This window comes from Elephantulus edwardii, unplaced genomic scaffold (assembly GCF_000299155.1).
Source record: "Elephantulus edwardii isolate Elephantulus edwardi_28Jun2011 unplaced genomic scaffold, EleEdw1.0 scaffold00003, whole genome shotgun sequence".
Classification (NCBI taxonomy): Eukaryota; Metazoa; Chordata; class Mammalia; order Macroscelidea; family Macroscelididae; genus Elephantulus; species Elephantulus edwardii.
In genome coordinates this window covers 33046723-33061319 of record NW_006399753.1, presented here as the reverse complement: position 1 = coordinate 33061319, position 14597 = coordinate 33046723, and the positions used below count along the sequence as shown (strand labels likewise).

The following is a 14597-nucleotide window of genomic DNA, read 5'->3' as shown; positions in this document are numbered from 1 at the left end:
TTAATTAATTTTGGGGAGCTAATTTACTCCATCAAATCTTATCTGTAATTTCATGTAGTCCAAGACATTGTTACTGATATAAGTGAGATGTGAAAATTATAGGCATGAATCATAAATCTACTCATATATATATTCATATAAATCCAAGGTCTTCTTAGAGCTTATTTGTCTTATTAAGGCAACTGCTTAGTTTTTCTTAGTTTTAGATTCTGAGTGATTCTGTCACCATCTGTACAATCAGCCTTTATCTGAACACATATAAATCTTTGAAGCATACGTTTGGGTAATAAAAACTTGGAAACAATTCTAATAAGATTCATATATCCAATTAAGTATTGTTGTAGAATATGCTGTCAAAATGGTTTTCTGAGCCCAGGCTCATAACACCTCCTTGTGACTCTGTTTTGCTTCCTCGCACACTTTGCATAATTATGTGTGTTAAGAATTCTGAAAATATGTATAGATTTGTACAATTTAGAGATACATCTCCTACCCAGAAGTGAAAAAGTGTGAAGGACCTGTATTACTAAGGTTCTCAATCTACTTACGAACTCTAAAAGCTGACAAACTTTAGGTAAACAAACAAAGCGAAAATTCATAGCTATAAATGTAGATTTGACATTCTGTTTTAAAATATGCAATAGAGAGATAAATTTTGTATGCAATACTACAGATTGATCCAAAGGATTTCAAAATTGTTGAAAGATAAAATAGCCTTAGTATTAAAAGAATATCCTCAGTACAACATTCCACACAAAAAAGATGACTATTCTTTGGTTTTAAAATTATAGAATTATTAAGTAGAATGAACATTTTCTGGAAAATGGAAAACAAAACTACTTTTCCTTCCAAAGTAAACAGGTAAAAACGAGTTCCTTCCTCCAGTGTAATATGCTTTTGCTTTGAAGGCAAAGCAATCACAATTCTCTTAAAAATGAATTCATGAATGTAAGGAAGTTTCAAAAAGAAATCAGGTGTAACAAAATATGCACTTCAGTAATTGACTTCAATTTTGCTAGTTCTCCTGTGGATTGAGCATTCCAGTATTTGTATTTCATGTATTGTGAGGATGGATCTTCCATCTTTAATAGATTAGATTAACAAAATAGTGTATTCACTTTCTCGTCACCTCTCCAAGTCCACACTCTTTTGTTTATACAGTTTAGTGACTTGTGATAATTTGTCAATCTCACCTCTAGATACACTTACTTTACTTGTGTAATTTCTCCCGCTTGGTGTTCTGCACGTTCTCTTCAGAGCTAAGATGCACAGTAGTGGTACTATGGATTCACCATGCATTTTAATGCCACCATGCTGTGTTTAACTTTCACTTTTCATTAAGCATCAAAACTGTGAGAATTAAATGCCTGATTCTGATGTTTCAATAAAAAGTGACAGTTACATTTGGCAAAACAACAGCAAAAATAATAGAAAAATAGTATCTACTTTGACATTAGGGCTCTGAAATGGAGATGGGTAAAAAGCATTAAAAATAAATATCACAAGAATCATCACGATTCTTTGAGACCAGAGACATTTTATAAAACTAAAGAGAAGTTTGTTATGGTAAATGTTCTAGAAAGAAAAATATTCCAAAATATGTATTTATCATTTAAGTATTGAATTACATTTGAGACAGTTGGATTATAAAATATCATTTACCTTTGTGATAACTCTTATCTTTTTAAAAAGCAACTTCCGGTTCTTAGTTGCCTTACATACGAAGTATTTTCTTTCCACTCTGTCCTTCCTTACTAATGATTTTTCACTTGTTCCTTTTCCTTCACATATATTTCTCCCTCCTAATCTGTATACTTATCAGAAGTATTTTTATTTACAATTTCAGGTAGATTTACAGAGCAGAAAGTCTCTGACTCAATGTTTTAAACCATCAGTTACTAAAAAACAGATTTGGAGGGATGGAATATGAGTTGACGTTTTAGATCTGGTAATTTCCAGCCCTTAAAACAATGTGTATTGTATATATTATGAATGATTCTTATTTCTAGATTTTGGAAATCAGTCTTGTTGGTTTCTAAGCATTCCTTTAACAAATGCTGTAGTCTTTACTTTCTGATGGTCAATAATGTTTTTATATGTTCAGACAGTTATACATGTTCTTGGTTTTTAAGCACAGCAGTCTCATAAGATACCAGGACTTAAAAAACACTTTCCATAATACTTTTTATCTTTTATTAGAATTATCATGAGAATGAAATTCCCCGATAATTTGAGTCATTTGAGAGAAAACATTAAAATATTCATGTCAAGACAGAATTAGACATTGCTTTATACAGAAAGTATTTTAACTTGTCCAAAAAAATCAATGTGACCCATCTCAAGAGTCTATTCAGAGGATGGCTTGCTGTTACTAAATTTCTGAGTCTCAAGCTTTTATATTTTAGATTAGCTTTATGCAGCAGAATTATTTCTGGTATGATGTGTTTAAATTTGTTATTTTTTATATTACATTAATTATTTTCATGCATGCTAATAGTTTCCCTCAAGTTAACTATGTAAATATTTTCCATGTTTCTAAATTGTAGCTCACCTAATCAACATTTTCTAAATAGTCTTTCTTTCTTCATGTTTTCTATCCCCATGAATAAATGTAATGTTACACATGTATGTAACTTTGTCATTCATCTTTATATTTCTTTATTTTGCTCTGTCTTGTGTCTGTCTCTAACAGGCTCATCTCATCTCTGTACCTCCCTCATCTCCTACCCTTTGGGTACTGTAAATGCGTTGAAGGTTTCTGAGGTAGTGTAAACCAGCGTGGTCTCCAGGTTAATAGTAATGTACTTCCATGTCTTCATCCCAGTTTCCTTCTAATACACACAATTTTCAATGGATTAAGCCTTATCAAATAACTAACAATGAAGAAATAATATACTATTTTGTTGGTTTGAATTTGGCCAAATACAAATTTAAAAGCTGCAGTTTTGTGATATTTGTGTACATAGCTTAATTTTTTTTTTAAATGCCATAGGTAGACTTAAATAGTATAGTAATTTTGTTTTGTTTTTTTGGGTTTGGTGGGTTTTTAAAGAATATATTTATAGTTGGATTTCAGTAACGCCTTAGTGACAGCTTTTTAAAGACACTTTTAATTACATAAAGTCATGACATTAGTACACTTGACATAATCTCATATCCCATTTTCCAAGTTTATAAAGAAAGAAATTACTGACATCACAATGTATTTTAAAAAAATAATTCTGGTATAACAGGCAAACAGCTTCCTCTTCTTAGTTACTAATAACTCAGACTTTCTTTATTATTTGTCCTAAAAAATGTGTGGTCTACAATAACTTTTTATCTGATTGGTGCCTAATTCCTACATGATTGTCTGGGGTTAGGGGGAAATAAATTCATGGCTCAAAGTAAAATGAATTCAAATGAATAGTTGGCAGTTTAATTGATAAGATGAATAGTCAATATTAGAATATGAGTTTTAAGGTGAAGAGCTCTAAATTTAACAGGTTAGATAATAAAATGTATGTAGGATATAGAAGATGCTTTTCATTTTCTCTGATATATACATTTAAGTAGTCATGAACACATAGCAATTAATTCTAAATTTTCATAAGTTTTTGGATAATAGCCCTAAATGCAATGCTAACATATATCTTTTCACTTTTTGGTAGTTTGTGAGTTGTCATTATCATGCTTCTAAATAATATATGGTAATAACAGATGTATCAGACATTGATCTGATGTTTACAGAAGAATTGGTATGCACCATGAATAGTGGGCCCAGTGACATCTATATAAATCAATAGACAAAAAAATTATGTTTGCAAGTATTGTGATACAGTGATTATAAAATTACCATAAACTAGTAGTGTTTATAGCATTTCCACACATGTACAAGAGTGCTAAATATTAAATTTAGTCTTTTATATTGTCAGGGGAATTCTTGTTTTCTTCTATTGGAAAATATACTCACTTTTTTGCTGAAAGTAAAATCCTATATATGAAATTGTCAATCCGAGTACTGCTATTGTTTTAGACTAGACATTAGCTAGAAAATAAAAGTTGCCTTCCCAATCCCAAAGTTACTCACTTTTCTTATGTAATAGTAATCTAATGAAATTCACTGTGAAATCTAAAATCAAAGGCATTTTAATTGGAATAAGATAAGAAATCAGTGCTTTAACAGATACATATTATATCTGATGACAGAACTGAAAAATTGATTTGAGATTTCCAGAAGTTCTATTGTCTGGAGTCCTAGATAGATTTTAGTTTTTCACAGATCACTCATCACTGCCACAAGTAGTTTCTGACTCACAGGGATCCTCTCCCAGTTTCTGAGGTTATAAGAGATTACTCATCTTCTTCCCTCAGAGCAGCTGGTAGGTTTGAACTGCTGACCTTCTGAATTGGGGCACCCCAGGCCACATATTTATGGGCACAGACTACTTGGTCTTTTCACCTGTGGGATGAAAAGCGAGTGGATTGATTGTGCCACCAGAGGTCCATTCTATGAGTTAAAATTGACTCAGTCCCACAAAACAGTGACATCTTTCTTTTTAAATAGCCAAAGGCTAGTGCCTTAGTTTAGTTATCAACTACTAATACTTACTTTTTTTTCTTTATCTTGCCAAGTATTCAGCTATTACCTTAAAGATATACACATTTTCTATTAATTGCTTTAATTTTTAACAAATTTCAAATGTACATATTTTAAAATAGAAAAGTGTACATATTTAGGAAAAATGTTGAGATTTGATTGCTTTTCAAACTTCAAAGGACTTTTTATTGTGATTAAATACATTTAAACACTAATATTTACCAATAATTATCAAATACTATCTTAGAAGTGCAAAGATTCTAAATTTGTGATTTATATTTCTACATTACAGGTTAATAATTTTAGGATTTTCTACATTAGCATGTATTCTATGTGGATATCTACCAGTTAGAACTAGTACATAACTTAATGTTAATCTAGTGTGTCTCCTGCAAGGTAAATCTAGTCACCAAACCAAATTCACTGTTGTGGAGTTGATTCAAACTCATAGTTACAAGAAAGCCATACTAAGATTACCTACAGGGTTGACCAGATGATAAATCTTTGCTGGAGCAGAGTGTTCCATATTTATCGCTTGGAGTGGCTGGCAGGTTCAAACCAACCAATGGTCTTTTCTTAACAGCCAAATTTCTTGACCACAGTACCACCAGAATTCCTTAAGTCCTCTTATTATGAGGTCATTATCAGTAACACTTATTCATTAAAATTTACAAATCCTTTCTAATTAACAACTTTGCAATTTTTAAGTTTTATTAATATTAAAATAAGAATAGTATAGAACCATAAATCTCAAACTGTATTAATATTTACAAGAGGAAGTACAAGTTTTTAAAATATGTTGCAGGAGCTGAAGGTAATTTATGAAATGTTCTACTTAAAGTATTCAAATGAAAACATAAGCTATTCAATTTCTTTAAATTTTAAGTTACAGCATGTTTTCTGCCAAGTTCAATATATTCAAAGTTGATGAGTTTGCATTAGGTTGATTCTAGTTTTGGTGTGTTTGCAGATGGAATGAAAGAATTGTTCTTCCATGTTGTTTTATACCATATGAAATAAATTACTATAAAAAAGCAGATAGATACTTATTTAATTTTTCCATGCCTTGAATTTCATCACTCAATTTTGCAGAACATTCCGTAAATTTAGGTTTAAATATATCTAACATTCTAACTCATGGAAATATGGAGAAATGATGTGAAACTGGTGATTGAAGACATCTGTTAGTAGCACAAATGCATTATGTAAAAGGTTTTTTAAAATTACAGTTATTATTTTGAGAATGGTAAATTGAATGGCTGCTAATGAACAGTTCACAGTCATAGCCGCACATTGCAGCTAGAAATGGGAGAATGAAAAGAATTTTATACAGCTTAAGTCTGACATTTCTGTGAAGTTTATATGTTTCTCTGGACTACACTAAAATAAGAAATTTGTACATGGTTTGATGTGAACTTGCTTTAAAAGTACTTTTTTCTTCAAAAAAATTTTTTTTTACTTTGCACAATTAAAAAGGGAAAATATTAAAGATCTAGAAGAGCCTTAAATCTCTTTCTTCCTGACAATAGAAGAATTTTAAGCTGTGAATTAAAAAGTACATATTAATGCACAATTCCTTTTTGAGAGACTCCATAGCTCAAAAGTAAAAAAAATAGTAATATTTTAAAATAATATTACTAATCATACTTAGTAACTTCTAGGTAGCATTGAATGAGTTGAGGGGTGGTTTTGTATAGAATTCAAAGAAGTATTTAATTTCTTTTACACTAAGAGTTCAGAGAAGTTCAGATAAATGCAAACTATCAGTAATTGGAATAAGACAAAAAGTGATTTTTGCTTGAAACTGGAGTAGCAAAAAGAAAGCAGAGCTAGGCGAAGAGCAGAGCAGAGCAGGACTTTAGATCCATTGAGTTATCATCATAAATATTGTCAAGACTCCAAAGTCAGATCTGAGTCAGCAGCTCATTTCATAAGATGATAATAGTTCAGGGAAAAGTGATATATATGTGTAATTAAGGAAACCCTACTAATTTTACTTTTTTTTTATTTGCCAAAAAACCAATTTCAGACGACTTGTTATTGAAGACAATTTTATTAGATTTTACTAACCATTGCCCCATTCCTAGCTTAACTCATTAATATTACTACCTTCTTTATAATGTAGAAAGGTTACGAAAGAATTAAGTTGCTGATTGACATTAATGTAAAATGAATAAATTCAAATTTATTGCTATTTACTTGTATAGATCATTATCAGTAATGACAAGTATAAATCATATTCACAATATTTGTTCTACATCTAGTCAGATCTGACTCATAGCCGACTGTCCAGTGAGTTTTCAGAGTCTGTATTATCACACATGAGGATATTTCCCATCTTTCTCTCAAGAACAGCTGGTGGATTCGAGCCACCTGCCTCTGGATTGGCAGTGACAACTCCTACTCAATAGGCCACCAGGGCTCTTGTACTGTTGAGCAAAGATGTTTCTAACAGAACTTCTCAGAAACAAAGCAAAAATCCAGTTGCTTTGGAGTTGATTCTGACATATTATGACATTGACTGGGTCCAAATGGAATGTGTTCCGTAAGGTTTTCAGTGACTAATTTTTTGAAAGTAAACCTTTCTTGTGAGACATCCCTGGGTAGATTTGAACTGCTGACTGATTTTTTGGTGCATAAACAGTAGCATGCATAAACACTTGTGCTACCCAAAGACTCTGAAGGCCTCATATGTTATCTACCACAGTTTGTGGTGTTTCTGCCAATTCACTTCTGACTAATGGGAACCTCGTATGTGATGTTAGACTATTGCATAGAATTTTCAAGGCTGTAGTTTTTTGAGAGATTTCCAGATCTTACAAAGATTCTCTCCACTGGACCAATTAGCAGCGTCAGGATGGATGACGAAGAGATTGAGAGTGTTCACAGCTTCAGTTTGCTCGGCTCCACAGTCAACACTCTTGGCACCAGCAGTCAGGAAATCAAAAAGCGTATCGCGATGGGAAAGTCTGCTGTTAGGGACCTCTCAAAGGTACTCAGGAGCAACAGTGTCTCTCTGGAGACTAAGGTGCGCCTGATACAGGTCATGGTATTTGCAATCGCTTGTTATGCATCAGAGAGTTGGACAATGACTAGGGAGGACAGAAGGAGAGTGGATGCTTTTGAGCTGTGGTGCTGGAGAAGAGTACTGAATGTACCATGGACTGCCAGGAAAACAAACAGATTCATCTTGGAGAGGATTAAACCAAGCTACTCCTTGGAGGCAAGGATTCTGGGGCTTCGTCTGACATACTTTGGACATGTTGCCAGGAGGGACGGGTCCTTGGAGAGAGACATCATGCTTGGGAGGGTGGAGGGACAGCGCAGGAGGGGAAGACCCTCTATGAGATGGATTGATTCGGTGACTGGGGTAATCGGGATGGGTGTGTCAGAGGCTGTGCGGTTGGCGCAGGATAGAGCAGGGTTTAGGGCTGTTGTGCATAGGGTCGCTATGAGTCGGAAACGACTCGACGGCACATAACAACAACAACAACATCCCCAAAATGTCCCTGGGAAAGTTTGAGCTACTAACCTTCAGTTAGTAATCCAAAATGTAACAATTTGAGCCAGTCATGGAGTCCCTGAGCCTCTCTTATAGGAATCTTTACAACCTGTTGCCAGAATTTTTTCCCCTCAATAATTTGTTTTTTTTCAATTTTGTTTTTAATATGCAATAGAAGATAGAAACAGGTTTAAAAATTTTCAGAATAAATACTAATTACTCGTTATTCTTTAACCTTTATGCTTTAAGTTCTTCAGGATAAGCTTAAATAATAATAAATTTCTATCTTGTCTGATTTTAAAAAACAACAATTTTCATTGAAATATAGAAATAAATGATGTTTTGAAACAATGGTTAGATTAAAATCTCTGTTTCTAGATGATCTTTCTTAATAGAAAATAGTCTTGAAGTTTGAATTTTATCTGAGGATAAGTTTATTTCTTGACAGATTTCTCCCATTTCTATCTGTAACTGATAAATAAGAATTTTTGCATTGATAGAAATCTATTTATCTTGACTCTTCACGCTTATATCATGAACTAGTTGAGAAACTTTAGTTAAATAGAAATTCATATTCAATAGAAATTCATATTTCACTCAATATGGCCAGAATTATCTAAGTAATTATTTTTGTTTTGTAATAATAATCTCTTTTAGCAGGTCAGGTTGTTTCTCCTCAGTCTGCTCCAGCCTGTGTTGAAAACAAAAATGATGTGAGCAGAGAAAATAGCACTGTTGATTTCAGCAAGGTAAGCTTTCCCCCTCTCCTCCAAGTAAGCTGCTGAATTACTACAAAAAATTAGTACCCATTCTTAAGAAATGTTGACACGATTTTTGCATGTCCCTGTTTTTTCTTGGTCAAAACTTGATAATTTTATATATAACATTAGCATTTAAGTCTACCTGTAATGCTTTTTTATTTGATAATTCAAATATATAAATTTTATACATAATACTCAGGTTTCAGCCACTTGATTTAATATGGAATTTCCAATAGAAAAATAATCCTCAAACATCTGGACTTTATTGGCTATTTAAACAGAAGTTTTATCTCATTGTTTAAGTTTTTGATAAAGCAAAGCATATAAAGTTCTACATAAAATATAATACTATAAAAGAAAGCTCTACAAAGTCATTGTTTTATTGTAAGGAAAACACTTGGAGAACTGAATTTTGAATAACATCATAATAAAACCAGATTCTGTTTAAGTATACATCTAATTGGCAACAATTCAAGCTGAAATCCTTTGAGTACATTCTGTTTGGAAAATAAGTATATCAAAATAATATGACTTGGAATAGCAAACTTCTGGCATTTTAATGTGTCATTGGAAGCTAACAAACAGGAAGGAGGAAGAGTTTCACTATTTAGCAGAAAACAATTTCTCTTTATCTGAGTGGCTGAAACACTAGTAAATCAAAGAGATGTGTTAATAAAGTTTTAACACTGGCAATACTTTTAATAGTGGGAGGAGCTGGGAATGAAATAAGTTCTAAACAATTAACAATCATCTCCTCAGAAGTATTCAGCATCCTTCCATTGAAACCTAACCTGAGTAGGTCCAGTTATATGCATGCTCTCCTGGCTGGGGCCTGGTGCAGTCTCTGTGGGAGCTTGATGTACCAGCTTAAGTCTGTTAATTATGCGTGCAGGGACTGGGAGGCCAACAAAAGGGGCATACTAGTCCATGTGGGATGAAACAAAGACATGAAAAAGGACTTCCACATCAGCAAGAGAGAGAGGTGAGGGCAAACTCCGGCTGTTTCTACAGTGGTTCAAAGCTCATTTCACTGTGTGGAGGCATGCGATTCAAATATAAAGCCAGTTCAAATGTATTCCATATGCCACTCCAAAAAACCCCCAACCTTTTTTAAAACATTGCATTGTCATTCATCCACAACCTGAAATAAAACTGTTGTCTCAAACTTCCATGCATTTATTGTTTGGTATCATTAACTTAAAATATTATTTTAAGAAACAATGACATAGAAGCTGCATATTTGTTTATGCACACACTAACGGTATAACAAAGGCATTTTTGTAATTCTCAAAAGCAATTCTTCTATTGTTTATCCTTTGATGTTGGGTTTTATACGTCCTTATTATTTTCCATATATACTTGTGGAATCTGTCTTTGCAGCCTTCAGAAAAGAAAAGATTATCAAGTTGAGATTTAACTTTAGGTCCTCCAAAGCAATAAGAACTACAGGAGAGTGAGAAGTAGACTTTATTTCCTTTAATATTTTTTTCTTCTTATTGTATTTCTGTTCACTGGGTCATTTTTTTCTTTTCATAGGCAATTTAAACTTCTAGAGCTCTCAATGCCAATAATTTTTTTTAAGTCTCTTATTCATCGCATAGTACATAGAGGAAGAAAAAGTATGAAGCCTTTAATTGCATTCAAAAAACATAAGTTATCTGACCTTGGGAAGATATCTGAACTTCAGTTTTCTTATTTTCAAAATGAGAATAATACCTACTTACAGATATGTTGGGAGCTCTGGTGGTCAAATCAGTAGGGAGTTGCACTTATAATCCAAACACCACCTCCCTTGGCAGTTCTAACCCACCAGATGCTTTTCTAGAGAAATATGAGCAATCTGCTCCCCTGCAGTTTACCAAGAAACCCAATGGAGGGTCAATCATGAACCTACTGGCTTGGGCTTGATAGCAATTATTTCTGAATTTTAAAGATTTGTTATAAAATTGAACAAGATTATAAAGAGTCTCTAACAGAGTGATGAGCATGTTGTAAGTGCTCAATAAAAGGTGGTTTTTTGAGGGAGCTCTGGTGACCTAGTGACAAGAAATTGCACTGTAATTCCAGAGGTACACAGTTTGAATCCACCAGATGCTCTGCTAGAGAAGGAGGGTTAATCTCCTCCTGTACCAGTCAGATCTGATTTGACACTACACACACAATAAAAATAATAAAGATTTTTTTAAGGTAGTTGTTCTTATTACTCTTAGTAGAAATAGTAGTGACCAAAATAAACACTGGAGCGGAACTGAATGTGTTGGGTTGTTTTTGTTTGTTTGTTTGTTTGTTTGTTTGTTTTCAATTTCCCCTCAATCGCTAATGACTTAAATAATGCGTGGAATGCATTTGTTGAATGAATCCTGTGAGATTTAAAATATTAAGTCTTTGAATTTGAACGTAATAAGAAAACACTGCATAATGTGTCTTGGCTTTTAATCTTGGAGGGCAGAGAAGTAGGGCATTAAAAAGAGCAGTCATGATCCATTACCATGGAAACAAATTTTAGTGTCAGATTTTGCAGGCACATGGATTAAGGTATTTTAGCCTCATGATTAGAGTTTGGTTGTAACTTTATAAAATTTCAGCCAGTTGACAGATTATTTTGTCCATTTCAGTATTTTAAGTTTTAGAATGTACATTCAAAATCTCTGCAGAAATTTGAGATGATATGAAAAATAAAATGTTTATTTACCTTTCCAGTGATTAGGCTGATTTGACTTTTTAGAGTATATAATAATATAGTCTGAGCTATCAACTTTTAGTTCCCTATGAAGTATCTTAAAAATAGACATGTGAAAACAGCTCTCTCTTTTTTAAATAAAAAGGCATATAGATGATGACTACTCTCAGACTTTCCAAATATTGCTGATGTATTTAGAATTGAACATGACCCAAGTAAGGCATCACACCTCCTTTTATGTACAAACAACTTTATTTTGCATGTATCTTCATTGTATAGAACACTTAATAACAATATGTTACAGAAAGCTTCATGATAGAATCCTAGAGCTATAGGAAACCTTAGACAATCATTTAATAGATGAAAAGGCTGAATCACAGAGAGATTAAGAAAGCTGCTCAAGAACATCTTCTTAGCACAATACCATATCTCCCCAAAATACCCTATTAACATTCTCCTGTAGTCTTTGTAAAAAGAGCAAGCACCATGTGGGGATATCCCTTTGTGGTTTTTACCAACTTCACAAAGGGTAACTGTCCCTGTCAACAACATCCACAACACAAAACCAATTCTCATGAGGTCAGACATGTCCCTTTATTCGTATACCTCTTTCTATTCATACCATCACCAATATTACTGTTTTGCTGGGTTCAAAGTCTGATGCAATAGCTCATAGACCATATTGGGAAAGAATACAGTCAGGACAGCTTCTGAAATATACTTGCAGGTGTCTCAACCTTAAGCCTTGTAGCTTTAGGGCCAATTATGGCTTCTGCCTTTCCCCTATCCAATTGTACAACAAATGTTGGCAAAGGCTCTTAGCTCTAGCTCCGCTCCATGGCATAATAGTCCCAAGGCCCCAGCTCGTGTCAGATCTCTGGTTTTCCGCTGTGGCTTGATGGCTGCTGCTCCCATAGGCCCTAGACTGGCTGGCACAAGAACTTCTGCCTCTGAAGGACACACTATATTCTCTTGCTTCTTTATTTTCTCTGGTGGGAAGATGCTCTAATTTCTGCTGCTGGATCTACTCAATTTAATGGTGATACCAGCCATTTCCCTTGTGAGACTAGCCAATCCCCTTGTGGGTAGGCTAACAGAAGCTATTTGCATATTCCTGCCCATCCCCACGGCAAAGTAAATTAATGTATAAGGAAGCCATTTTAAACAATAAATCCTTAAACCACAGACTTTAAGACTTAAACTTTTTGGTCAAATTCAATTTGTGTTTTCTTCATTACATCTTAATACGTAGGTTGTAGATACTTTCTGTTCCTTCTCTATCTTCTTATAATCTTGTTTCCTGGAGGTATAAATGTTTCTTACCAATAATCTAAGTACTAAATTCCCAGAATGAAGCACCTCTTCCTTCTTAACGTAAAGGCCGGAGATTGACAAGTGTGGTGAGTGTAAATCCACATCTTGATTATATGTCTCGATTATTTCAAGGTTCTGTTCAGAAGAACAAAACCTCTCAGTATATCTTTATATCTATTCAACATGGTTTGTCCCAATTGAGAATTGTTTTGGAGGTATACAATATTCAATTTACATCATCAGAGTTGTCTAAGATAGTTGTCATTTTATAAAATGCTAAATAAATGGACCTTGAGTTTGATGGTTTTGTTGTAGTTACATAAAGTATTAAAAGATAATTATATTACATATTATTATCTTTATTAATTATATTTGAAAATAAATTTAGAACTTCAAGGCTACTATAAGCATGACACAAGGCATGATTTAATTGTACATTATGTATAAAAACATAATTTGATATTGTTATTATGTGCTGTTAAGTCGCTGTAACCCATAGAAACCCCATGTACAGCACTCTGAACCCTTCCTTGTCCTGAGCCAGTCTCACTTATTCAGACGCACCTAACCCCATTGTCCCAGTTACTGTATCAATCCATTTCATCTAGGTCTTCCTCTCCTGTGCTGTCCCTCCACCCTCCAAGTATGAGGTCCTTCTCCAAGGACTGGTTTCCTTTGGCCACATACGCAGAGTATGTGAGAAAGAGCTTCAAAATCCTAGCCTCTAATGAGAAACTTGGTTTCATCCTCTCTAGGACAGAAAACTATTTGTTTTCTTGACAGTTCATGATATATGTTCAATACTTTTCTCCAGCAACACAATTCAAAGGCATCAATTCTTCTTCTGTCATCCTTAGTCATTGTCCAACCCTCTGATGCATAGCAAGTAATTGCAAAAACTATGGCCTGGATTAGGCTCACCTTAGTCTCTAGACTGACATCGTTGCTTTACAGTACTCTGGAGAGGTCCCTGACAATAGATTTTCTCAATGTAATTCATCTTTTGATTTCCTGACTGCTTGTGCTTATTTCAAATGAGGAAGATCAGTGGCCTCGTCCATAGGAAGGTATGCTGCTAACCCAGAGGTGTCACCTCTGCTGTTTAAATTCAGTAGCAGCTCCAAGGGAGAAAAAGGAACAATCTGCTCTTGTGTGATTTACAGCTTCAGAAATCCAATGAAGGACCAGCTTTGAGTTGGGTCCTACTGAACCATAACAGTTTTTTTAGTTCTTAAAATACATGAGAGAGAGGTCTGGTTACTGGGTTGGTAGGGCTTTGCACTGCTAATCCAAATGGTTCAAATCTGCCAGCTGCTCCAGATGCATCGAAGAATGATGTGAGTGGGAACTGACACCCCAGCAGTGAGTTTGAGTTTGAAATTACTCCCTCCCCATTTGGTGATTAAATGAAGCCTCGTCTTTTTCTCTTGGACTTAGAGTCACTAAGAGTTGGATCCAAGTCCATGGCATGTAACAACAAAACCAACATAATTCTTTGTTTAATTAAGCTATATCCTCCCCCCCAATTGTACCATAATTTTTTTATTTCTTCTTTTCTTCCACATAATTGTTGTTGTTTGTTGTTATTATGTGCCGTTGAATCGTTTGCGACTCATAGTAGCCCTATGTACAATAGCCCCAAACCCTGCTCTGTCTCTTGCCAATCTTATTATCTCTGACATACCTGTCTTCATTACCTCAGTGATGGAATCAATCCATATCATCGAGGGTCTTCCTCTCCTGCGCTGTCCCTCCACCCAC

General features: G+C 34.1%; 1 protein-coding gene across 1 annotated transcript in view; it reads left to right on the top strand.

Moving 5' to 3' along the window:
• The window catches only part of SLC4A10 (solute carrier family 4, sodium bicarbonate transporter, member 10), a 315078-nt gene that overhangs the window by 158145 nt on the left and 142336 nt on the right, over positions 1 to 14597 (top strand). Inside the window, exon 8 of the mRNA XM_006879486.1 lies at positions 8739 to 8830. Coding sequence (XP_006879548.1) covers positions 8739 to 8830 — 92 coding nt within the window. The remainder of the gene's footprint in view (positions 1 to 8738; positions 8831 to 14597) is intronic.